This window comes from Ambystoma mexicanum, chromosome 5p (genome assembly GCF_040938575.1).
Source record: "Ambystoma mexicanum isolate Mex_15411 chromosome 5p, UKY_AmexF1_1, whole genome shotgun sequence".
Lineage (NCBI taxonomy): Eukaryota > Metazoa > Chordata > Amphibia > Caudata > Ambystomatidae > Ambystoma > Ambystoma mexicanum.
In genome coordinates this window covers 252,221,085-252,248,782 of record NC_090930.1, presented here as the reverse complement: position 1 = coordinate 252,248,782, position 27,698 = coordinate 252,221,085, and the positions used below count along the sequence as shown (strand labels likewise).

The 27,698-nt window shown below is 47.2% G+C and overlaps 1 protein-coding gene across 2 annotated transcripts in view; it reads right to left on the bottom strand.

The window, feature by feature from the left end:
- The window catches only part of THOC2 (THO complex subunit 2), a 2,257,836-nt gene that overhangs the window by 193,853 nt on the left and 2,036,285 nt on the right, over positions 1–27,698 (bottom strand). For both annotated transcript variants that reach the window (XM_069612670.1, XM_069612671.1), the window contains exon 34: positions 14,491–14,628. In XM_069612670.1, coding sequence (XP_069468771.1) covers positions 14,491–14,628 — 138 coding nt within the window. The remainder of the gene's footprint in view (positions 1–14,490; positions 14,629–27,698) is intronic.

Genomic DNA, 27,698 nt, shown 5'->3' with positions numbered 1-27,698 from the left:
AACTGCCCGTTTTAAGTTTTGTCCCATAGCCTCCAATCGACTCTTGACATCTAATAATAATAATTTGGCATTTATATAGCGCTACGAACCCTCAGGTATCTGAGCGCTGCTTATTATTACCCAGAGTGATCTGGCACCTCCACCTCCTACAAAACTACTCCTCAAGAAACGTGGATGGAACCCTTGATTCACAAAAAATGGAGACATTGAAGTTGAATTCTTAGCAGTATTATTATAGCAGAACTCCGCCAACCAAAGCAGTTCGAGCCAATCTTGATCTGAACCCAGGTACCACTGTATACACTTCTCCAATTCTTGATTGACCCTCTCAGTTTGACCGTTACCCTTAGGATGATAACTGGTGGTTAAGTTAATGTCAATATTCAATTCTTTGCAAAATGCTTGCCAAAGTTTTGAGGCAAATTGAGTTCCTCTGTCCGATATATCCTGACTAGTTAGACCATGTAACTTCACCACATTTTGCAATGTGGAGTCAGAGTTCTTGCAGACCGAAGAAAGGTCAATTCCTGTGATCAGTCCAAACCTTGACTCAATGCCTGACACCCAAACCATAATGTCACCACTCGGTGAAGGTTGCCTTGATGGCCAACAGTTCTCGACCAGAAATCGGGTAGTTTCTTTCAGCAGGAGAAAACCTTTTCGAAAAGAATGCTAAAGGTTGCAGCTGCCCGGTGACCTTACGCCATGACCCAGACAATCTGGCTACTGTCCACGGCCACAGGCTATACCTCAGTCACCAAAGGTATATGACTTTTTTGTACCTACATTATTACACTTGCACAAAAAATAAAACACCGGCACATTTGCAAAACCATGCTTTATGTCCCTGTCAATGCTCCTCACGAGTTTGCTCGAAATCCCTCCATGTTTTATTTTTTTTAAAGTGTCAAAATGTATGTACATACAATAGTCATATAAATTAGCCCCCACTTGACAAAATCCATTCAGTCTTTACACAAACATTGAAGGTTGGGTCTATAATCTGTCTCAAAACTTTTGAACATTTGTCAAATAGCAACAAAGTTATAAGCCATCTAAAAATGTTAAGACCCCCCCTCTAATTGCGCCCACTCTTGAGAAAATCCCAACAAACTTTAGAAAACCATTTATATCTAGATCCAAAATCATTTTTTGCCAAATGTTGTGCAGATTCGTCAAATGACACCACATTTATATGCGTTTACAATATTTTGCCCCCCCCCCCCTAATTTTGACCTCCCTTGACAGAATCCCACGAAACTTTGCAAAACCATTCAGGATTAGTTCTAGAATAAAACTGCAAAATTACATGCAGTTTCATTGGATGGCACAAAGGTTATAAGCTATAACTGCTTTTCCCCCACCCTGTAATGCAGAAATAGGTACAGATGTCCTAGGACATCTGTAGTGTTCGCGGACTTTCGGGGGGTGAAACAACCTGTTTTTTGGCCATATCCAATCCAGTCCAATCCTCATCCCCCCCGACATCCCCAGAGATCGTTTGTGGAGTTTGACGCGTGAAATGCTGCTTTTTAAAAAATGTTTTCACTGCGCTGTCCGCTGACCCCAAAAAAGTCAGCAAATCCAAGATGGCGGGCGCTTCAGGAAAACATTTCATGTTTTCTCACCAGCCAATCAGCGGCCGTGTCCCGATGTCCTTGGACCATACAAAAGTCAGCGAATTTTGGCCGATCGGAGGCCAGTCTGCGGACCGAACAGGGAAGTGAGTCCGCAGAGCGGACATAGATATCACATTTTTTTGCCTCACGTTTTGGTCATTAAAACTACTGGACGGATTTACACCAAATACCAAATTAACAAAAGCACACTTTAGCACCAAGCCACCGCTCCTGCCGCATATTGGTGAAAATCCGTCCAGCAGTTTGGGCTGTAGGCGTGAGCAAAGTTTTTTCCAATTATGTCTATGGGGAAAAAATACATTTTGGGACCCCCCCCTATAACTTTGCCCCCCCGGTCCAAATCCCAGCAAACTTTGCAAAAATATTCAGAGTGGGCCATATACTTTGTTTTGCAAAGTTTGGTGAGGATTCGTCCTGGGGGAGCGAAGTTATAAGCCGTCCAAAAACTGCTCTTCCTATGGAGATGAGCAACTTAACCATAACTACATGGCCACTACCGTTGGCCATGTAATATATAGCTATAGCTATATATAGCGATATATATATTTAATACATTACTCACTGTAATCATATTTCTGATGCTTGTATCTGCTTAGATTCACATTCTGCGCATAGGTCGACATCTAGTGGAAGCTGCAGAATATTACAGTTTCTTTTTCGAAACTTGAAAAGGGGCGTCGAACTAGGGCGTGCCAGTAATACTATCCCTAGTGTAACGTCCCCTGTACACATGATCACTCGCGCGTGAAGGACCCTCAAAATTGTATTTTTTCTCTGACATGAGGAGTAGCGTGAGTACAAAGTATCCAAGCAGATTAGATAAGACTACAAGCATGCATGCACCTTCTCTCAGTGGGGAGGAAGGGCGGGGGCATGTGAATCTAAGCAGATACAAGCATCAGAAATACGATTACGGTGAGTAATGTATCCCTTCGGAGGCTTGTGTAATCTGCTTAGATCACAGGCTGTGCATAGATTAGCGAGCAGTGTTAGAAGAAGGAGGTGGGATGTGAGAAGTATCATGAGCTAACAAATATCTTAGAACCGCTTGTCCCACTTAAGTATCTGTCTTGGGATGAGTGTCAATGAAGTAGTGCTGAGTAAAGGTGTGAATAGAGCTCCATGTAGCTGCTTTGCATATGCTGTCAAGGGGTACATTTGCAATGAAAGCCAGAGTGGCTTCAGTACCTCTTGTAGAGTGGGCCCTTCGCGTAAAAGGCAGTGTTTTATCTGAAAGGGAATAGCACAGTTGGATACATCCGACTATCCACCTAGAGATGGAATTTCTAGAGATGCAATCTCCTTCTCTGCTATTGCAACGAACAGCTGATCTGTCTTTCTTAGCAGTCTGGTCTTGTCTATATAGTAGAGGACCGCCCTCCTCACATCTAGTGTGTGGAGTTTTACCTCAGCAGAGCTTTTGGGTTCTTGGAAGAAGGCCGGTAGCTCAATAGACTGGTTAGCATGGAATTTGGAAATGAACTTAGGTGAGAACCTAGGGTGTGTGCGTAAAACCAGTTTATCCATATGAATAGTAAAGAAAGGATCCTGCATGGACAGAGCTTGAATTTTACTGACCCTTCTTATGGAGGTGATGTCTACTAAGAAGGCAGTTTTATAAACCAGGTGTTTGAGACTAGATTTGTGCAAGGGCTCAAAGGGAGGTGCCATGAGCTTAGCAAGTACGACATTCAGGTCCCAACCAGGTGGTGGGTTAGAAATTGGAGGGTGGAGTCTTTTTACCCCTTCCATAAATGCTTTGACCACTGCCACTTTCCACCATGACACTTTGTTATGGAAAGTGGTGTAGGCTGATAAAGCTGCCAGGTGCACTTTAAGTGAGTTAAACACTAACCCTGTATCCAGTAGGTGGAGCATATAGGTGACAACATTAGAAGGAGTACAATCAACTGGGTTGATTTGCTTATTCTGGCACCAAATTACAAATCGTTTCCATTTGTCATAGTAACAGTGTCTCGTGTTCGGTTTTCTTGACTCTTAAGATGTCCATACATCTTTGCAGTAAATTGAGATGTCTGAACTCTGACTTCAGGAGCCATTCTGACAAGTTCATCGAGTTGGGCTGAGGATGCACGGTTAGCCCCTCGTGCTGGGAGAGTAGGTTGTACCGGCACAGCAGCTTGATGGGGTCGCACACTGCCAGTTTGTGTAGGTGTAGATACCATGGTTGTCTTGCCCACATAGGAGCAACCAGGATGAGCGTCATCGGTTCCCTGTGGATCTTGTTCACCACCTTCCTCATTAGAGGGGTTGGTGGAAAAGTGTAGGCAAACATCCCTGACCAATTCATCCATAGGGTGTTACCCTTGGAGCCTGGCTGGGGGAACCTGAATCCAAAATCTGGGCATTGCCTATTTTCGCTTGTAGCGAGTAGGTCTATAGTGGGGAAACCCCACTGAGATCTCCTACGACCTCTTTGTGTAGTTGCCACTCGTATTCCTCTGGGAGGGGATCTCTGCTCAGAGCATCTGCTAGCGAGTTGAGTTCCCCTGGAACAAGTTGGGATGACAGGTAAATCTTCCGTCTGAGTGCCCATTTCCACATTTTCTGGGCACACTTGGACAGATTGGGAGAACGAGTGCCCCCTTGTTTGTTTAAGTAAAACATTGCAGTCATGCTGTCTGTTAGGATCTGCACTGCCTGGTTGGATAGGAGGGGTTCGAATGCCCAAAACGCTCGGACGACTGCCAGAGGTTCTAGCAGATTGATGTGGTTCTGAGCCACTGTGTGAGACCAGAGACCCTGAGCTGTATGGTGAAGGTATTGGGTTCCCGACCCTGCTAGGGAGACGTCTGTTGTCACAACGGCCTGTATCTCGTAAGATTCTCTCTTGTCCACCAGCGAAGACTCTGTACTAGTGTTGGCGAAACGACCACTAGATCGTCCCACTGACCACTTGCTTGAGACCACCGTTTCGCCAACCATTCCTGCATGGGTTGCATGCTCAAGCGCGCGTGGGGAACCAGGTAAATGCAAGATGCCATCATGCCTAGCAAACGCATAGCTTTGTGCACCCTTATTTGGTGACCGGCTTGATATTGAGGAATTTGCAGCAACACATTTCAAATTCTTTCCTCTGATGGAAAGGCCAACCCCTTTTGTGTATTTAGGACAGCTCCTAGGAACTGTTTTGAGGTGCTTGGCACCAGGCTAAACTTTTTCTCGTTGATTGAGAAACCCAATTAGAAGAGGAGGTTGATGGTTCTTTGGATGTTTAGTCTGCAAATTAGGGGGGACTCCCCTGTAATGAGCCAGTCGTCCAGGTAAGGGTACACTGGGATTGCCCCCCTGCGTAGGTGCGCTGCCACCACCGCCAGTACCTTGGTGAATACACTTGGAGCTGTGGCTATTCCGAACAGCAGCACCTTGAACTGGTAGTGCTGGTTGTCTATCTTGAAACGCAAGAATCTTCTGTGTGCTGGGAACATTGAAATATGAAAATAGGCATCTTTCATATCCAATGTTGCCATGTAATCCCCCCTTTTTAGTAGAGCGATTGCCTCTTGTAGTGTAGTAATGCGGAATTTTTGTGGCTTGACATACTTGTTTGCAGGGCGCAAATCTACTACTGGGCGCATTGTCAGATTATTTTTTTGGCACAAGGAAATAGGTTGAATAAATACCCCTGTTTACCTGGCTGATTGGGACGGCTTCTATGGCGTCCTTTGCAAGCAGGATGGCGATTTCCTCAAGGAGGATTTTCTGATGGTCTAACGAATGTACCTTCTGTCGCGGAGGATGGTCGTGGGGGCGCCCTAGTAACTCTATACAATATCGTCCGGACACTCTGGACAGCACCCATCTGTCCGAAGTGACCCCCTCCCATGCGTGGGTGAAGGTGGAAATGCGCCCCCCCTACTGGCGATGCATGGGAGGGGACCCCAAGCGGAACGTCACTATTTACTGGGTGGCGTACAGCCTCTGGCGGGGCTGCCTCTACCCCAAGTGCGGCCTCTGCGCTGCCCTCTGGGGAAGCCCTGTGATGATTGGAACTGATTGTTGCCCAATGTGGTTCCTTGATTTTGATAGTTTGAACCTCTCTGGGAGCTTTGGCCCCCGAAAGCGACGAAAATGGTTTCCCCTCTGTCCTGAGGGTTTATTCGCGAGTTGTCCGAGAGATTTTAGGGTCTCGTACTTAGCTGTTTTTAAGGCTTCCTCCACTGCCTTGCCGAATAGTACGTTCGGCTCTACCGGCATGTCTATAAGAGTGGCTTGGGATTCGGGTTTGAACCCTGTCTTAACCAAGCGTGACGCTTTATTACAGTGCCTTCAGCAATTAATCTTCCAGCATTATCTGCTGCATCAAAGTTTGTTTTCAGTATGCTTGCTGATACAGACCATCCATCTGCTGCCAGCTGAGCCAACTGGCTCTTCAGTGGTTCAGGTGCGGAGGATACCAAAGCAGCTACTTCCTACTGATGGCAATTGTAGCTTGCCAAAACAGTAGCACTGTTGGGAATTCTGCCCGATAGGAGGAAGTGAAGGCAATTTCCTGCCCAGAGCATATTGTTTTTTGTTCTCTTTATCGGGAGGTGCTTCAGAAGAAGCAAGTGGTGTACCTGCCCTCTTTCTGGTGGTTGTTACGACCAGGGAGTCCGGTTTTAATTGGCCCCTAATGTACAGGGGATCATAGGGTGCGGCACAGAATAATTTCTCAACTCGTGGGTTCACAGCATGAGTGAGATTTGGGGTTACTAGCGAGTGATCGATCCTATGCTGGATAGATTTTAATATAGAGATGTGGTAGCCGCAGTGGCAGTGGTAGCCGCAGAGTATTACATTTTTTGTTTTCGAAACTCGAAAAGGGACGTCGACAGAGCTTGCCAGTAATACTATCCCTAGTGTGACGTCTCCTATAACCATGGTCCTTTACGCATCTAAGTCCCTCAGATTGTTTTGTTTCTTACATGAGGTAGCATGAAGTGTAGCACGAGTACAGATGTAATAAAGCAGATAAGAGTAGATAAAAACAGAAAACATCTATGCACCTTCTACCCCAGAGGGGAGGAAGGGTGGGCACATGTTAATCTAAGCAGATGCAAGCATCGGAAATACGATTACGGTGAGTAATGTATCCCTCTGAGGCTTGTGGATCTGCTTAGATCACATGGTATGCATAGATTAGCGAGCAGTGTTTGGAGAAAGTGGTGGGTTGTCAGAAAGTAGAGCGGGAAATATATGTTTTAGCACTGCTTGTCCCACCTATGAATCTACTTTAGAATGTGTGTCAATGGAATAATGCTGAGTAAAAGAAAATATGGAACTCCATGTAGCTGCTTTGCAAATGGCGTCCAGAGGGACGTTTGCAATAAAGGCCAAAGCAGCTCCTGCACCCCTGGTAGAGTGAGCTCTTGGTGTGAAAGGCAGAGTTTTGTTTGATGGGGAGTAGGAGAGATGTATGCATTACACTATCCATCTGGAGATGGCGTTTTTTGAAACGTGATCACCTTCCCTGCCAGGTGCTTTGGATGGAGACAGTTGGTCCGTTTTTCTCAGTAGTTTTGTCTTGTTTAAATAGTAAAGAACCGCCCTCCTTACATCTAGTGTATGTAGGTTCTTTTCAGCAGAGTTTGAAGGATTTTGAAAGAAAGCAGGCAGTTCAATGGGTTGGTTAACATGGAACTTGGATATGAACTTAGGTGCAAACCTGGGGTGTGTTCTTAGTACCAACTTGTCTTTGTGGATAACAAAGAAAGGGTCTTGCACTGACAAAGCTTGTAGCTCACAGACTCTTATGGAGGTGATGGCCACCAGAAAAGCTGCTTTGTATGTTAGGTGTTTAAGGCTGGATGTGTGCATAGGTTTGAATGGAGGACCTATGAGCTTTGAGAGTACCATAATGAGATTCCACCCTGGCGGCGGGTTGGAAATGGGGGGGGAGGGGAGAGGGGTAAAGTCCATGAAAGCCTTAACAACAGTGACTGCCCACCAGGACACCTTGTTTTGTGAAGTGGTGTACGCGGATAGAGCTGCTAGGTGAACCTTGATGGAGTGGAATACTAGGCCAGAGTCTAGTAAGTGGAGCATGTACTGAAGAATGTCGCGATGGAGTACATTCAATAGGGTTTATATTTTTTGACTGGTATCATATTAAAAATCATTTCCATTTGTTAAAGTAACAGTGTCTGGTGTTAGGTTTACGTGCCTCTAAGGATTTCCATACACCTTTGAGGCTGTTTTAAATGACCAAACTCTATGACTTCAGGAGGCAAGCTGCCAAGTTCATAGATTGAGGATATGGGTTTAACCTTGTCCCCTTATGATGGGTGAGCATGTTGAAGGGGCACTGGAGCTTGATTGGGTTGCACATCGTCAGTTTGAGCAGATGCGGAAACCAAGGTTGTCTTGCCCACATTGGAGCAACCGGGATTAGAGTTGCTTGTCCCTGGTGCATTTTGTGCACTATTCTGCTGACGAGCGGTGTCGGTGGAAAAGCGTAATCAAATTTCCCGGACCAGCTCATCCATAGGGTGTTCCACTTGGATCTGGGTTGGGCAAACCTGGATGCGAAGTCTGGGCATTGTGCGCTTTGGTTTGTGGCGAACAAGTCTAAAGGAGGATAGCCCCCGAGGGAAAAGATATTTTCTAAAATTCCTCCATTGAGTTGCCACTCATGTTCTTCACGTAGGGGATCTCTGCTTAGAGATGTCATGATCTCTGCTTCCAAAAGGCCAGGACTTACCCAACTCCCTTGGAAGCAGACCCATAACCCAGGTTCCGAGTGCCAGCCAGTCCCAATTGGGACCTTTTGGACCCTGTCCTGGCGCCAGTGGCGCCAGGCTCATAAATATGCCCAGTCCCAGCGCTGCAAGCGCCGGGCTCATAATGCTTGGGTGGACTTGCCTGCAGCAGACCATGCTGCTTACTTACCTGCCAGTTGAACCCCTGATCCTCTTCTGTTTGGGACTACTTTTCCTGTTGGGTGGGGCAGGAGCCACTCCCTAGGTTCAGAACACTGGAACTCTTCTGGAAAGCAGGAACTCTTACCTAGGCGTGGCTGTGGAAGGAGACACCTAAGCACTACAGGAGGCTATTTAAACCACACCCGATGGATGAATCTTGCTTTGCGTTATTCTGCATCCTCTGCAGCAGAACGCTCATCGTGTCTTCTGCATCTGATCCTGGGCCTAAAGGAAAAAGGCTTACCATCCTGAATCCAGTCTTCAGCAACATCTATAAAGACAAGAAAGAACAGGTTAGCACTACGGTCTTCAGTGACAGCGCATCTCTTACCTGGTCCACCGGCTGTCATCAACGCCTCGCGCAGCATTCCTACATCTGAAAGACAAAGGCTTACCTACTCTTCACGCGCTCCGGAGGTCATCGCACTGCATTCCGGCATCTGAAAGACAAAAGAAGGTGCGTTTAAAGACATTGGGTAACGTTAAATACTCACGTGCCATTACTCCATCCACGCCGAACTCAGTGGGCATTCCGGCATCCTTCAGCAGCTCCGAACTGGTACCTGCAAAATAAAAGGACAGTTAGTGCGCATCGTGAAGCAAGCAACAAGCGCTTACTTACGCGCTTCCAGGCGCTTCTATTCCGCATACGGGTCCATCCTCAACTCACTTCAGCCAGTCAACCGCCATCGCCGGAACCCTGCAAAATAAGAGACAGCATTACAAAAGACTTTTAAAGACATTTGAAATATTCGGAACTCACCGTTCGTGAAGTAAACGACGGACAGCAGTCCTCTGAAGTCAAGAGGCCGGCGCTACCTATCCAGTGAAGAAACTGGTTACAGCACCCTGCCCCGAGGCAGATGGAGAGCTCGGCGTTCACTTACCTAAGACATCTTACTCTTCGAGTCAGGCATACAGTGCACAGAGGTCCAGCCCAAAGAGCCAACCGGGTGCTACACATCACTTTTGAAGATACGGTAGTCGCCCAGTCAAGACCGGCACCTCTGCGAGAATCAGGTGAGCGTTACAAGAGAGTTTGCTAGAGAATTGAGTTCTACTGGAATGTGTTGCGATACTAGGAACATGTTCCGATTGAGTGCCCACTTACACATTTGTTGGGCTATACTGGACAGACTTTGAGAATGTGTGCCTCACTGCATGTTTATGCAAAACATGGCAGTGGAGCACTCTGTGAGAACTTGCACGGTTTGACCAATTAGATTCACCTGAATGGCTTGTAGAGCCTTGAGTACTGCTAGTAGCTCCAAAAGGTTGATGTGATTTTGGGCTGTGATCTGTGTCCACAGACCATGTGCTGTGTGGTGAAGGCAAAGGGCTCCCCATCCGGAGAGTGAGGCATCTGTTCCAACCATCGCTTGCATTAGAGGAATGTGAAAGGGTTTTCCCTTCAACAGATTTTCGTTTGTCCACCAGCGTAGCGCTTGAACTAGGGTTAGTGAAAACAACCACTTGATCGTCCCACTGACCGCTTGTCGCAGAGCACTGTTTTGCTAACCACTTTTGAAATGGACAAATGCGCAACCATGCGTGGAGAACCAGGTAACTACATGAAGCCATCATCCCGAGCAAGCACATTGCTTTGTGTACGGCCAGATACTGAATTATTTGCAGCAGTTTGTTTTGTACTCTTTCGTTTGAGGGAAGACTAACCCCTCGTCCATTTTTATGACAGCTCCTAGGAACTGTTTGGTTTTGCTTGGAACAAGACTTGATTTTTTCTCGTTGATTGAGAATCCCAATTGGAACAGAAGATTGTCCTTTGAGTATTTTGCTTGAAAATTTGAGGGGATTCCCGTGTTATCAGCCAGTCGCCCAGATAAGGATACACTGGGATTGATTCTATGCGTAAGCGCACTGCCACTACTGCCAATACCTTGGTGAATACCCTTGGAGCTGAGGCTATGCCGAAGGGTAGCACCTTGAATTGGTAGGGCTGATTTGCTATTTTTAAGTGCAGGAATTTTCTTTGCGCTGGGAAACTTGCAATATTAAAGTATGCATCTTTCATGTCCAAAGTTGCCATGTAGTCCCCCTGTTTTAGCAGTGGGATTACTTCCTGTAGCGTAACCATGCGAAATTTCTGAGGCTTGACATATGTGTTCGCAGGTCTAGGACAGGGTGCATTGTAAGGTTTTTCTTTGGCACAAAAAAGTACATTGAATAGATACCTTTGTTTACCTGGTTTGCTGGGACGATTTCTATGGCATCCTTTAGTAGCAGTGCTTTTGACCTCTTCCAGAAGAATGAGCTGTTCCTCCTGCGTTGTTTGTCTTTGTTGTGGTTGGGTGGTGTTTGTATAAGTTCTATGCAATAGCCTCCCGCCCCGGTGGAAAGTATCCACTTTTCCGACGTGATTCCCCTACCATGCGTGGGTAAAATGAGAAATGCAACCTCCTACTGGAGAGGCATGGGAGGGGACCTGGAGCAGGTGGTCATTACTTTAGTGGGGTGGAGCCTCTGGAGGAGGAGGATCTGCCTCACTTCTTGACTTTGTGGCCCCTTTGAACATTTTGTTGGGAGGGTTGCCCCCTGCGAGGAACGCCAAGATGAAGTCTGCCCGCCCTGGTTGCAGTTGGAGGACAGCTGGGAGTTTTGTCCTCTAAAACTGTGTGTATTAAATGCGCCTCTCTGCACAAAGGGTTTGTTTGTGAGCTGTGCCAGGGATTTGAGTCCTACTCCTCCTTAGCACTTTTCAGTGAGTCCTCGACAGCTTTTCCAAATAAGGCGTTAGGCTCAATTGGCATATTTGAAAGGGTGGTTTGGGTTTCCAGCTTGAAACCTGATTGACGTAGCCATGCATGGCGCTCAATGAGGGCACCCTCAGCTACTATCCGGCCTGCATCATCTGCTGAATCCAGATTATTTTTCAGGCTGCAGCTTGCCACCCGTTTACCTTGAGCTACTGTTTTTAAAAGCTGTGTTTTCAGGAGCTCTGCGGCACAGAGTCCATTTGTTGTGAGATCTCGTCCCACTTGTGGAAATTCTAACTTGCCAGAAGTCTAGTGGTGTTGGCTATCCTTACTTGGTAAGCAGCCGAGGAAGCTACTTTTCTGCCCAGTGTGTACATTTTGTTGCTCTCCTTGTCAGGAGGGGCTTCAGCAGAGTCTAAATGGGTGCCCGCTCTTTTCCTTGTGGTGGTCACCACAAGAGAGTTGGGCTTTAGCTGCCCCCTAATGTAAAATGGGTCTTACAGGGCTGGTTTAAACATCTTCTGAATGCGCGGGTTGACTGCTCTGGTCAGGACGGGGTTAAGCAAAGAAGGCTTAATGCGCTTTGGGATAGATTGGAGCAGTGGAATGAACTGTGCTGCAGATATCTTATCCCCGAGGATGTCATCTACAAAGTCTTTGTCGACTTGAGGCCCTGTGTATCGACTGTCGACCATGGGGGGGGGGTTAAGTGGGGGGTGTTTAGTGTGGGTGCTTCAGCCGCCGGGTGTCGTCTCTGTAGCAGAACCGCTGGCCTGCCTGTTGGAGTCTGGCACTCGCACGCGGGATACCGTCAGGACCTGATTGCCCCTGGCGTCACTTAGGACACATATGCTGCCATCGCTGGAGGCTCCCTCAACGTCCATGGCGGCCTCGGTCTGCATGGCGTGGTTGGCCCAGCATCAAGTCTTCCGGCCCTTTAATGTTTTGGGCCGAAAACACTTTGCAGCACTTGCACTGTTTTTCGGAATGGTTCATAGGAAGGCAGAGATTACACATCCTTTCAGAGAAACTTCCTGTTACATGAATGACAACATTTAAATGGTTTGTTTTCCATAGTATGGAAAGATGGCAGCTCGGCAACGTAAATGGATAATGGGGAAATGGGCATTCTCTAAATAAGATGAATTATGATCCCCCACTCTCCCTACTGTTCAGGGCAGAATACTTTTTGGCCTAGGTAGGCCGCAGACGAAGTCCGTCGAGATGGGTGGGTAGTTGTCGTCGACGAATGGTCTTGGCCTCGAAAGCAGTCGCCCGAGATCTTGCGGTGCACAGCCATTGAAAGGATGGAAAGAAAGTCTAAATTTAAATTTCGTATAAGTAAAGGCATTAGCTAGAAGAGGGAACTCTGCAACTTGCATCCGACTATGAAAAATCTGAGGGACATCAACACGTGAAGGACTGTGGGTACAGGAGACGTCACACTAGGGATATTTCGAAAACAAAAAATCTAAAATGATAGTATCTGCTAAGATTCACATGTGGTGCATAGGCCGACAAAGAGACTCCACCCTCCTATTTCTAACGCACCGCCAGAATGGGATCTCAACGTGGTACTCGCTAAGCTCATGGGATCCCGTTGGAAGCCAATGCACAAGTTTAGTCTAAAACACCTGACTTACAAAACCGCCTTCTTAGTGGCTATCACTTCCATAAGAAGATTGAGTGAAATACAAGCATTGTCAGTGCAGGAACCTTTCTTTATTTTATACAAGGACAAGCTGGTTTTACATACTCACCCTGGGTTCTCCCCTAAATTAATCTAAACATTTCTCATAAACCAGTCAACTGAGCTACTGGCTTTCTTCCAGGAACCCAACAGCTCAGCTGAGGTAAAACTCCACTCACTAGATGTGAGGAGGGCAGTCCACTACTATGTAGACAAGACCAGACCGCTAAGAAAAACAGATCAATTGTTTGTCTGCATAGCGCCAGGCAGAGAAGGTGACCACATTTCAAAGAATGCCATCTCTAGGTGGCTAGTCAGATGTATCCAACTATGCTATTCCCTATCAGATAAGACACTGTCTTTTACGCCCAGGGCTCACTCCACAAGAGGAACAGGAACCACTCTGGCTTTCATTGCAAATGTCCCCTTAGACAGTATTTGCAAAGCATCTACATGGAGCTCAATACATACTTTCACTCAGCACTACTGCATTGACAATCATACCAAGACAGATACACAAGTGGTTCTATTCGCTTATGAACCTTGTCACATCCCACCACCTTCTTCTAACACTGCTTGCTAATTTATGCACAGCATGTGACCTAAGCAGATTCCACAAGCTTCAGAATCTGCTTAGATTCACATGCGACCTACACTTCCTCCCCTAGGAGAGAAGGTGCATGGATGCGTATGAGCTTGTCTGATACGTATCTGCTTGGATACAACTGTACTCACACTACACCTCATATCAGAAAAAAAAACACTGAGGGACCTCGACGCGCGAGGGATCATGGGTACAGTGGACGTCACACTAGGGATATTATTACTGGCACGCCCTGTCGACGTCCCTTTTCGAGCATCGAGAACAACTGTAATACTCTGCAGCTTCCACTAGATGTCGGCCTATGTACAGGATGTGATCTAAGCAGATTTCACAAGCCTCAGAAATAAATATATATATGTGAATGATATTTTACTCACCGTAATCGTATTTCTGATGCTTGCATCCGATTCACAAGCTACGCATAGGCGAACATCTAGTGTTCAATCCGCCTTGAAGTGGTCTTCAACAGTGGGATTTGGCCAACATCCCCCTGACGCGATCCATCGTGGGGGTGCACCCACCAAGCTCACTGTAAGCAGTTTCTCTGCTTACCCATCTGCCCCAATGGCGTCTGAGAAATCCCACCCCTCACGATCACCCCTGGCCACTGCACTCCCACTTCACACCCTCAGGAAGCACCACCCCCTCCTCCCCCAACACACATGGTCTCTAAAACCTGCTCCAGCCACATAGACTTCCTGATTATGACTGATGTCGATTCACATTGACGGAAGGGGGGAGGAGGGGCGAGGACAGAAGTTTTTATGTCTTTCTGACACGCATACAAAAGGTACAATGTCAAAAGACAGGATACAGAGCAGAAGTTTACGATAGTTCAGTTCCAAAGCATGTACTCCCTGGAGAATTCAGTGACAATTACATCATGCTTATAATGCATCTATAATGAAAGATAACAAACCCTTTTTCGTTCTTTTCTTTCCTTTTCATCTTTCTTTTCTCTTTCTCTCGATCTTTCTCTTGACTTATCCAAATCTTTCTTGTCTTCTTCCCTCTCCTTGCTCTTAGATTGCACTGGGGCAGCGTGGTTAGTATAGTGCTGTTGAACAAATTCAACATTTGTGCGTTTAGAGCTTTAAAATGTTAAGATGCATTCATAAAGTGCCATGTTATTCCTTTCAAATATTGCATAAAGAAGGACAAACTTACCTTTGGTAATGTTCTTTTTCAGATGAATTAGTACTTTTCCCCCACAGATTTCTTATCTCCGAAAATACATCCGGAGGGGCAAGTCTGGCATTGGAATCTATTTTGCGAGTGCTTGGAGAATGTTGTGTTCAGAGCAAGTTGGAGATTCAGGTAGGAAGAAGGAGGTGGAGGTTGAAGAACCAGAGGAAAAGACAGAGCAGACTCAAGACAAGGAAGGAGTAAGAAGATCAGAAGATGGTGGGAGGAAGAAAACTGGAGAGGGGTAGGAGATCATAAGATGTTGTTTAAATGGAGACCACAGGAGTTGGAAGTAGAGAAACATCTTAGGGGTGGTGGGGAAAGGAGGGAAAATATAGGAGGGTGTGAAGTAGGGGGAAGCATCCAGCGCTAGTAAATTGGTAGCTGGCTAGAGAGCCAGGATCATAAGAGTAGAGAGAAGGGTAATAATCAGGACCTTAAGGAAGGGACATGAGGAGGCCCTCTTACAGAAACCTGGGCAGGTGAAGCCAGTTGGCACGGTCGTCAAGTGGAAGAGAAACTTCAGCTGCTTAAATGGCTTGTAGATGGTATCCCACCATCTACAGTAGACAAACCTGCTTTGTGAGAATAAAGAAAGGACATTGCCAAGGAGGTATCCAAAACCATGTGCTCTTTAGAAGAAAACCATTGAACTGGTCAAACTGTTGATGGAAGACTGTCCTGACACTGAGTTGTGAGCTGAGGAGTGATTTTGGTTTAAGGGGAAGGAAGAAAGGACCACCATAAGATTAACTCCTGAGAGGGGGATGTATGTTGGATTTCTGTCAAAGTGCAGAATTAGTTTGATTTCTGTATGTAAAGTAATTGTTCAAAGCGAAAACATGAAACTACTTTAATCCTTACGGCAGGCTATATTAGGTCTGCTTATAAATGTCGCTATGAAATGACACGGTCATGTAAGAACTTTTCAGAGGATATCCCTCTATTGTCCTCACCCATCCTTTCACCGTGGATGGCTGCCTAAGAGGGAGTTTCTCATGATTCCAGTGAAATAATTTGCAACCCACAGACCGGGGGAGAGTTGGGGGGTAGAACCATTGGCTCTTTTGCATTTCCATAGAGGAATCATTGTGGAGGGCAAAGCAGATACACCCTGATCTGGGGCAGTGATGGGAGAAGGCTGAGCCAAGCAGTGTGGGGGTGTAGCGTTCTTTCAGATGGGGACCTGAACCTAGTCAGTCGGAATGCGATTACCAGCCAAGGAGGTTTATCGGTCGCAGCTGAAGGCACAGTGGGCTTTCTTGAAAAAGGACAAGCATTTGTTGCCTGAACTCTTACCTCAGCAGGTGATGGGAAAAGGGTACTTGCAACAAGTTATGTGGCGATGACTCCAAGGAGCAACAGTGTCTGGAACAGGAGTGGGAAAGAGACTTTAGTCTTACAAGAACTGGGGCGCTTGAGGAATCACTGTGAGAGTGGGACCTCGTTCAGCGCCGGTGCTTTTTCTTGTCCTTCCTGTTGAAGCCTGAGAAAGCAAAGGAAATACCTTATGTTATTTGGGTTTTGCTTTAGGAGATGAATGCTCTGATATATGATATGATATGATATGGTATTTGTAACGCGCCTATACACAAGTGTTTCAAGGCGCGACGAGGCAGGGAGGGAGGGAAACAAGGGGAAGTCAGACAAACGATCCTACTAGGCCAGGTGTCATTCAGATCGCGCAAGTGCAGAGGTAAGGGGAAAAGGAGAAAGTGCAGGGGGAGGAGGTGGGGGGAAGTGCAGTACAAGGTAAGTAGCGTAATAAAATAATAAATAATAAATAAAAAGGGCCAGCTGGTGGCAAGTGCGAGGTAAGTGCAGAGCAAGTGCTGAGAAGTGCTGGGAAGGAGGGCTGTAGGGATACAGTGACAGTCCCACAGTGCAGGGGGAGCCAGGGAGGCAGTGCAAGTGGAGAGTGGCTGGGCCCTGGACCGAGGTCGCTGAGAGTGGCCCAGATGCAGGTTTAGTGCAGAATTCAGTGGGGAGTTAAGCAGGTTTAGCAGGGGAGAGGGAGAGAGAAGGCAGAAGCGAAGAGGAAGGTTTTGAGGTACTTCCGGAACCGGAGATGGTTCTCCTCAAGTTTCAGGGAGGCAGGAAGGCTGTTCCAGAGGGAGGCCCCTGCTGCGGAGAGAGATCTACCCCCAGCTCGTTGCTTCGAGAAGCGGCTGACCATGAGGGAGTTGGAGACGGATGAGCGAAGGGCTCGTGAAGGAAGATATTTAGGAAGAGAGAGTTGAAGGTATTTAGGCCCCAGGCCCCAGAAGGCCTTGTGGACAATGCAGAGGGTTTTGAACTTAATCCTCGCAGCCACTGGGAGCCAGTGAAGAGATTTCAGTCCTGGAGAGATACGGTGATGAAGCGGAGGGCTTACTATGCCTTTGTGGAGAGCACTAAAGAATTAAGCGGCAGATTAGTGAAAAGCATCGGGATGCATGGACTGGCAGCATCACCATTCATCTGTGTCTTAGTCAGGAAACGAGCACCAAAGGCAGTGCTTGTGTGGATCTGACACGGACATCAGTTTGCCACATTCCTTGCAGGTTTGACTGCCCGTGGCATTTGGGGGAAGACAATAAATATTCAAAAATAAAGAGCTGAGAAATATTCCTGTGTTGAGGGCGCAGAAAAGGGAACTGAAGCAATATTGAAAAGCCGGCTCCATGTATACTACCCATGAAATCACATCCGGAGTCATGGGCACCAATTCTAACTCAATGTAAAGTTGAGTCACAGTTTGCTGCTTGGTGGCTGAAAACGATATAAAAGTCAGACTGATGCTGGAGGATGTATTTTCTAAGATGAGGAATCTGCAGGAAGAAAGAGCCCATTAGATACACATTTTACCAACAATTTCACAAGGACAATAAACCATTTGACCAGGAACCCGGAAGCCCAAATCACAGAAGGCCACGCAGAGAAGCGCAATGCGATGCGCACTGCATCAGGCTTCTGCGCCCACAGACTGCAAATTGAGGCAGCTGGAGCCCACATCAGGTAAGGAGCTGGTGAAGGTAGGGGGTGGGGGGAGCAGCGGATAGAATGTGCGAGGTGGAGGAACACCCCCTCAAAAGGGACCGGAAGAGGGCTGTGAACAAGAAACCAAACTATCGAGCAGATGCTGTCTTTTCGGTCTAGAATATCCAAGATCGTTCTTTTGCTTTTGTTCATGGCCTTCAGAGGTAGATCCCTATAAACATTCACTGTTCTAACAAAACACTGTTGCAACGTATTTGTTACAAAGCCATAACGTAACTGCTATTGAATTTGCACATGATGCATGGAGACGCACCCAATGAAGCGTGATAATGTACTGCTGCCAAGTTGATGGGTGCAATGTAGGTTTAACTAGAGCAGCAGGATATCATCCAGTATAGCCCAGCACTTCATGCATTATTGCCATTAGCACCTCTGAATAATATCGGGGCGGTACAGGTTAATTTTTGTGTGAAAATGTTTGCGCAGGGACCACTAAGGTTTTTGCGCAAAAAACCTACACTTAATATGGTAACCCACGAAATGGAAAAGTGAGTTCTGGCAACAGTGAGAGGAGAAGATTTTGCGAGGAGCCGCAGAGGTGACAAGAATGTGGCAAAACATATTTTTAGAGGGCCAGAGGGTAAACAGCTGAGGTAGCGAGCCATAACAGAACTAGAGTTCCTAAAATTCGGTGAAACTGTAATACAATATAACAGTATATTTTCTCACCAGTTTCCACATGGGTGCACTGACATTGGGTAATTGCCCATTACTCGTGCCGGTCCCCCATGATTACTAAAAAAGTTTCACCGAATTGTAATTAACTATGTTATTTCATCAAACTATACAACACAGTGTTTCACTAATAGGAGCTACACTGTATCTGTTGTAAACCGATATTGCCTCATGATTAGTGAGAGATTTAAAATTAAACTATAGCCAGCAATATTGGTTTGTTTGACCTACCGAACCACCCCCTGAGCTATCCATTATGAAACATGTATACCACCAAGGACCCCGTATTCAAACAAAGTTTACATAATGGGATGTTCATGTACCTGGTTACTCACCATTGCGGTGAGAGGATTGTGCTTATTATTATTATAAACAGTACATTTAAAAAATGTAAACATACTGGTTGAATTTAAAGAACGAAGCCGGCTGAAATACACACGCGTCATTGACATGAAGCGTTATTTACATGGTGACGACATCACACGTACCAACGCAATGACGGCATCAGTAAACGCTGAAATATCTAGCGGCCATCTTTTTAAATACATAAATCAATCACACACGAAGCGTACCGCAGGGGAGTGATGCAAGGAAGGAATCTTGCTTTTTGTAAACAAGGTAAGCGAAAAACCGAACCCTCCCTTATTCTTTCTAACTACTACTCCACAAAACCCTTATGTGGATTCATCTTTATATTTTAGTTATAAAGATCGTGCCTGATGGATGATTTTCCGAGTGCACAACACCTTAACTTCAGCCATACAACCTAGAGGGCTGGTTGCACACATTTTTTTTTTACACTTGGTAAGCTAAGTTTTTATTACATTCTTTGAACATGCCCCCTAATGTTTAAATAGTCGAATCTAATACGCATACCACTGTGTATCCACAGGGATTCTAAGTTCAACACATGAATTGGAGAGTATTACTCAGGATTTCCGGAAACACCTCAAAACCTTTCTATTTGATTCTGCTTTTTCACCTCCTCTCCTCTGCTAACCTCCCGGCTGTAACCTGAGCTGCAATGGCTACCTGGACACCCTCTGATCTCAGGCCCAGGTCCTTCCCCTGCCAGCGTCACACACCTGCACTGCCCACCTGGCACACCCCGCACTTGGGGACTGTTTCTGTATCCCTACAGTCCCCCTACCAGCCCTTGACACCTAATGCCCACACTTACACTGCACTTGCCACATGCTGGCTGTTTACTTATTGTTATGTTATCATCGTCCCATGTACAGCACTGTCCATTCCCCTTCCCATGCACTTGCACGATCTGAAGGACAACTGGCCTAGTAGGATCGTTGTCCGTTCCCCCACTGTTCCACTCCCTTGCCTCGTCACACCTCGAAACACTTGTCTATAGGGGCGTTATAAATGCCATATCATATCAAAGATTCAGCACAGCTGAATACAACCATTTGCCCACCATGGGTAAGATACTTTCATCTACAATCCTGAATAGCAACAGAATTACTAGGCATTACTATTCACTCATAATGTACTCTCTCCCTTAGGAAGAGTTGCTAGGGTTCCTTAGATATGGAAGCTGTCATAATAATAGAAGACCTACTCCGATATTAGAAGCATTTCAATTTGTTTTGCAATGAAGGATTACGAAGGTTATTCCATTATCACTGTTTATTCAACACCACACCTTACGAGCGAAGTTGAGAAAGCATTTTCATCTTGATAAACAGTATAACATGAATCCCAAAGATCTAATAATCCTAACCAGAAATCCTGGATGTGTCATTTAAGTTGATATATATGAAAATCTATATCAGAAAAACTGGGAGATGACACATTAACTGTCTTGTTTCATTAGTATGTTTTATTGGTATGAAAGGCTAACTAAGGAACATAGTAATAAGGACGACAATCGTATGCAACAGAAAGGACAAAACAATTCTGATAAATATACAAGGTTTTGTGACATAGTTAACAATGACGATTATGAGGTTAGCACTTTAGATATGGATTAGCAGTCTCAGTGAATTACTATGCTTTTGACACACTTATACTTAATTTAACAACAATGTTGTGTACATAACATCTGACTTAAGGGTTTTCAAATGCAGTATCAAAAAGGAACAAGTTACTTACCTGTAACTGTTGTTCTCCAGCATGGGTCTGGCATGGATTCACATGCTCATGAATATTCCCCGTTGTCAGGCTGGGAATCCTCGGTAAATAAAAAATCAGTATCAGTTTCGTTTCTGATCTGTCTTTCTTAGTAGTAACCAATCACTGAACTCTGCGTCATACTGACCACAGCCAATGACTGCCCTCTACCTAAGCCCCGCCTCTGGCAGCCATCTTCAGATTTGGTAGCACGCAAAGTGGCAGTATGACCAAGTGAAGAGCCGCAGAGGGGTAGGCGGGAGGGTTCGCATGTGAATCCATGCCAGACCCATGCTGGAGAACAACAGTTACAGGTAAGTAACTTGTTCCTTCTCCAGCATGGGGTCTGGCATGGATTCACATGCTCATGAATATAAGAATAAATAGCAGTACACACATGCACAACCACGGGGGGTGGCAAAAGGCTCAACATTAAGCAATACAAAAAACTCAACATTAAGCATCTCTTACCTCCTCACCAGGCTCACCTTAAGCGAACAGGTTGCGCAGCACTGCTTGGCCGACCCTGGACTCCTCCCTGGAATCCCGATCGACACAGTAGAATCTTGTGAAGGTGTTCGTCGACCTCCAAGTAGCAGCCCTGCAGATGTCCAGCAGGGGCACACCAGATAAGAACGCCGTAGTAGCAGCGATCGCTCTGGTCGAATGGGCTCTCGGACGGCCTGGCAGAGGTCGGTTAGCCAACCGGTGACAGTGCATGATGCAGCCGGAGAGCCATCTGGAAATAGTAGAAGACTTCGAGAGAGCCTTCCCCGTAAGGCCTACAGTTCCCTCCTCAGACCCCATGCTGGAGAAGAGGTCCACCTGAGGATGACGCACCTGTCGAAGATCCCCTGAAGCACCTGCTCGTTCAACTGCCATTCGTAGTTGTCCGCACCCAGCCTGCTGAGCATGTCCGCCTCCAGGTTGGATTCCCCCGGGAGGTGCATTGCTGTCGGGTGTATGTTGTTTACCATAGCCCTCTCCCAAATGTTGACTGCTAGAGTGCACAGTGGAGGGGACCTGGTGCCACCCTGCTTGGTGAAGTAATACATGCTGATGGAGCGGTCGGTCTGAATAAGGATCGCCTTGCCGCTGATCATCGGAAGGTTTTGAGAGTGAGCAGATGGCCATCAATTAAAGCCAGTTGATGTGGGCCACCTGCTGCTGACTAGATCAAACCCCATGGATGCTGTGGCTGCCCAAGGTAGCTCCCCAGCCCTCTAGGGAAGAGTCTGTGGTGATGGTGACACGAGGCGCTGGTTGACGGAAGGGCCTGCCTATCCGTAGGTTGCTGTCCCTGCTCCACCTGACTAGGTCCTGGTGGAGATGATGCAGGATGCGGACCATGGCCGCCTGGGAATCCTTCTCCTGGCTCAAGGAGGTTGCGAAATTTACCTGCAAGCGCCTTGCCCCGAGCCTCGTATGCGGCACAGCAAGTCGCATTGCCGCCATGATGCCCAGCAGGTGTTGGTACCACCACGCCAAGGTCACTGCTCTGCTGAGAAAATGCCCAGGGGCCCGCTTGATGGCTGTGATCTTGTCTTCTGAGGGGAGAATCCTCTCAGAGCTCATATTCCAGATGAGGCCCAGGAATGTTGGACTCTGCGTGGGCTCCAACTGGGACTTCTTGACATTGATGGAAAATTCCAGCTCGTGTAGTGTATTCATGAAGGTGGACACAGTGTGGTGGACTGCCTGTGGAGACCTTGCCCTGACGAGCTAGTAGTCTAGGTATGGATAGACATGGCGACCCTGAGCAGGGCTACTACCGCGTTCATCGGTCTTGTTAAGACCCTGGGGACCGAATGGAGGCCAAAGGGTTGAACCTTGTATTGGAAATGAAAACCCATGATCCTGAACCTCAGAAAGGACCGATGGAGCTGCCAGGTAGGCATCCTTCAGATCCAGGGAGCACCTCCAGTCTCCCACGCACAATGTCTCTGCTATAAGCGCTGGGGTAACCATCTAAAACTTTTGAAGAGGAAGGGACAGGTTCAAGGGGGAAAGGTCCAACACAACTCTCAGGCCAGTCTGGTTATTCTTGTGTATGGCGAAAATCTGTGAATAGAAGCCCAGCCCTGCTGGGAGGCTGGGACTTCCTCTACTGCCTGACACTCTACGAGTGAGCGAAATTCAGCTAAAAGAGTTGCTGGCCCAATCTGTGGGAGTGGAGGGGAGGAGAGAGGAGGAGGGATAGGGAGCCGGAAGCCCATGGATACTACCGAGAGGATCAATGGGTCCCTGAACCGTGTTCTCCAGCGTTGAGTGAAGGGCAAGCCTGCCCCTCCCCCCCCCCAACCGTAGACTCATGGATCCAGATGGCTGTGTCATGCCTTTTTGCCCTCTGAGGCTGGGGCTGAGGAGGGGGGACTGGAAAAAAAACCTTTTGCGCCGCTTTGCGCTGCTTGTGCCTGTGCTGGGTCGGGGATCTCTCCGGTTGTCTGGACCGTCTCTCCTGGAAGCCCCTGAAACTTCTTTAAGACAAACCTTTGTCTGAGTGCTGGTGCCTCTGGTTATATGACTTGGGGGGGCGGCATTAGTGAAGATCGATAAGGATTTGGCAATCTGTGAACTGTCCTTATCAAGTTGCTCGTCCGTAGTGGAAGAGAACAGATCGCCGCACTCGAAAGGAAAGTCCAGTATATGCTCCTGGACATCAGGGTTGAACGTCGTCGCCCGTAGCCAGACCGTCCGTCTCAGGTCGGTAGCAATACGTATGGCACACCCTCAGGTGTCAATGTGAGCCGATATGGACTCCATTATATCCTGTGCTACAATTTTGGCTTCAGCCAGCCCAGCCAGAATCGCGCCTGGCTCTGCACAGGGAGTTCAGGAAGGAAATCGGCAATCTATTGCTAGAGCCTCTTGTTGACAGCAGCCAGCATGGCATCAGCGTTGGACTGATGAAGAGAAGCATTGATGTACATTTTCTTTACGTATGCTCCTAGGATCGTCTCCTCTTTACCCAGGAGTGCAGAGGCTGATGTAGCCAAGGACGATTGTGGCTTGGTGTAGAGTGAAGCTGCGGCGATCACTGAGGAGTGTGGCTCGGGGTGTGCAGCAAGAGGGGGTCCACCTACATTTGCCTAAACTTGGCGTCGAGGCACCTGCTGGTAGGCTGTTTAGAATGAGGTTTGAGCCATCATTTGGCAAGCGCCACCACGCCCGTTTGCATTGGAATCCCTGTTCCAGTCGTAGGGCGTAGAGTGAGGACTTCTGCCAAGATGCCCGCCTCTGGTTGTTCCACCTCAGGCTGTGGGAGTCCCAAGTACTCTGCCAGGCCTGCAAGCCATTTCGTGAAAGACCTTGGGCGACGAGGATGTGTAGGGGTCCTCTTCCTCCTCATTCGTGTCCACCAATGTGTCCTATTGGTCCGGTGCAGCTGGAGCAGTGTTGGGCGCGGGAGGCTGTGGCGTACTGACACGCGCCGGAGGCTGCTCTGGCAGTGGATACAGGGCTGCTGTGACTGGTAGAGGCATGGGAGCCAGTGTCATGGGGACTGGCGCAGGCAGCTGGGGCTGCAGTTGACCCGGAAGCGCTGCACCCAAGGGCGGGGTAGCCTTGGGTGCTAGCGGCACTACTGGAGGGAGCATGTCCCTGATAATATCCTTGAGGATGATGCCCATCTGCGGAGACCTCACGAGAGTCTGGCATCTTTCAAAAAACCTGTCTTCACAAGCCGGCGGAGCACTTGGAGGAGCGGGCATGGGCACGGGGCCATGAGGTTGCCGAGAGCTGGGCACACTATGTCTTGCTGTATGCGGGGTGTATCTGCCCTGCAATGCTGAAGGATATGCCGTGGGCCACGTGCCAGGCGATGACCAGTCCCACCTGGAAACTTGTACCCCTACCTGGTCCCCAAAGTGGGATGCTGTCGGGCTTGTGGCCATTTTGTTAGCTGCATGCCACGTGCCTGTGTCGTGGCGCTTGCTCCGCTGGGCCCGGCCTCCTCCAGGACTCTTGGCAGTGGAGGTTGAGGCCTACCGTTCCAACTCAGGACAGGAACTGGTAGGCGGAGTGCCATCGGCAGTGGCGCAGATAGTGCTGCGTACAGGTTCCCCCTGAGACATCTGTTCGGTATTGGGGCATAGCCCCTTGGGTTGGAACCCAGTAATAGAACCTTGCGGTCCCTCAGCGTAGTCACCGGTAGGATGTCGCGACCCCTCGGCTGGGTGGCCGGTAGCTGAAACAGCTGGTACCTGCACTGGTACTGATAGGTTCCTCCCGCTCATGGCTTCCTGGGGTAGGAGTCGCCTTTGCATAGTGCGGATGAAAACAGTGCCTCGACCGTGGGCCTGGTCTTGTGCTTGACAAATTCCTTTAAGTCCTCTGGAGGCGACCTTCCGAAAAGCTCCCTCCACCTGGCTAGTGTCTTTTCCAGAGCGCGTGGTGTCAGAGCGCCACATGCGGTACAGCCCTCCCAGCCGTGATCAGGGCCTAGACAGAGGAGGCAGAGAGCATGGGGGATGAATGTAGGGAAGAGACCCTTGTAGGCTGGACACCTGCTGAAGCCCTTGACGTCGGCATGTGCCGGGGAGGAGCATGGCGCCAGAGGACAGAGGTAGCTGATTAAAGACAAGAAAAAAAATAAGACAAAAGTACTTCTCGGGGGAAGAGCGTGTGGAATTACTAGGCCGAAGGCATAACCCAGGAGCGCTGGTGAAAGCAGTGCGTTCCCGTCGACGCAGAAAAGAGAACTGAGGAGAGGCACCGGTGGGCGAAGTCAGGGGAGTGCATGCTCCCAGGGCCGCGCCCCTGCACGCATCTAAATTTAAAGGGGAAGATGATTTTTGTGGTGAACAAGGTTCCATCTCCCATACAGTATGGAGGAAAGGGGACGGGACGTAGGAGTAGGGAAGAGCTGAACTTACCAGGATGTTTTGACTGGAACTGTATTTTAAGGAAGCAGCATGTGAATACTTACGGCAGGGCTCTGGAGTAATGGATTATTCACAATACTTACCAACCAGGCGTCCCTGTGGTTTGCGGAAAAGCCAATTATTTTTTCACAGGTACTCCAAACACGATTCTGCATGTATTTACATGAGTTGAATCCTGCTTGGCTGCATCTTGTCTTGGGGCCCCTAAGTAACAAATCTGGGCCAGGATCTCTTCAAGGTGTTGTTCTTTTGAGTCCCCTCAGGATGTTTGCTACAATCTCTGCATCTGTGGGGAGAAATGGAACTCGCCTGGCTTGTCACTAGAACCACCAACTGACTTTGTCCTGTATTATTTGGTAACTTTAAACTTGCCTTAAGCTCTGCTGGAAGCAACTTACAGGTCCTTCCCCAGACAGTGCCATTTTTCCTGTGTTCCTACTGGGCCCTCAGAGTATAGGTCCAAAGACAAGAATGTTAGCTTGTGCTCCTGATTGTCTCTGCTTTTTTAAAGTTCTATATTACTTTCTTGAATTCGAAAATGTCTTGTTACACCTGTGGTTACTTAGGTTTCATTGCCTGCCCTAAGAATGTAATATGACTAGTGACTATGTCAGTCTCTAAGAGCCTGGTCATCTGGTAAGGGCACAATTGCTACTGAAACCGAGCACATTCTGAATTCGATCGACCCATTCGTATTCACAGACTCATTTGGGATTCTAATGCGTCAAAAGAAACACCTTTTCTCAACTGTCCACACATCAACTCAGGGAATAGTAGGTCTACCAAGGGGTTTGACCACAATTACAGGAAGGCCAAGCGCGCTCTACTCGGCTAACACAAATGATGCTGCCACAGATCACAAGAGGAGGCGGCTTTATAAAAAGGTTATCAGTGCAGTAAAGTTCTGGGCAAAAGATACATCTTGAGAACTATTGAATGATTGCATTAAATATCAAGATCACTCATAATTCTTCGTGCTGGTGGCATCTGGAACTGCACCAACAACAGAGCCAAGAGGCCTTAACGAAAACACTTTACAATGTGACTGGGTTGCTAATTTCTCAAGACCTGGGAGAGTATCTGGTTCAAAGGCTACTGTCCCAATTCCATAAGTGAAGTTATTGAGGCAATTAATAAGGCCTCTCTCTACCAATAAGAGTCCTGGCCAGATTTTTATCCTGTAGAAATATTAAAACCAGATGTTAACCTTTGGGCCCCACTTGGAAATTCTGCTAAACACGGTCCTCAAGTGTCTACGGGTTCTTAATACATGATAAACCATCTGTAGTAACTCCAATCTATAAAAGAGTAATCTCAATAATTACAAGTCTTATTGTCCAATCTCTCTACTGGATGCTGCTGCAGAGATTTTTTGGAGGTTGCTCTCCATTCAAATGACTTTAGGTTAATAATAATCATCCAATATCAGTCATCCAGTTTCATTTCTGTGAGGGCCTTCAAATAGAGAAAGCACTTCATTTGAATCGTGTATTGTTCAGATATAGTTCTGGACGAAACATCAAACAATGCCTGACCTTTATGGATTAATCAAGTGCTTTACGGTATTAAAGGGAATCATTTCTGGATCTGCCTAAAAGAGAAGAGTTTAGCCAAACATCTTGTGCAGATCCTGAAGGAACTATACCTTGATTTGGAGGAGAGTATCCGTTATTATCAAAGTGTTTTTTTCTAAAATAAATATATTTTACAGTCTCTATAAGACTTTATTTCACCACATAAATACAATCATACATTACTGTCGGGCAATGCCCCCTTTCTGAGCCTCCCCCCGTTCCAAGGTTCCTCATTGACTGGGTGTCTGCAACCCACCCCCCTCCCGGGAATGAATCATGATTAAGCTAGTCCAATTCTAGTCTCAGAGCAGCCTTATCAACACATGTACACAATCATAATTACATTCTTTTTAAAACTCTTTTTTGTACCAAAAACATGTCAATCGATTAAACTGATATCAGCTCCCTCCATAAAGTTACTCCAAAGTAGGTTCCTAGTATTTAATTTTTCATATTTCCCATAAACCAATAACAAACTTTCTTTGTATAGGTGTCAAAACAAAGCATTCAATGAAGAGATGTTGCAGTTTCTCCCATTTTACAGATAAGACCGTTTCTAGCTTGTATGTCGATCTTACTCCATGCCCCTGTGATCTCCTTAGGTAACATGTTAAATTTTAATTTCATATAAACACATCTAATATATT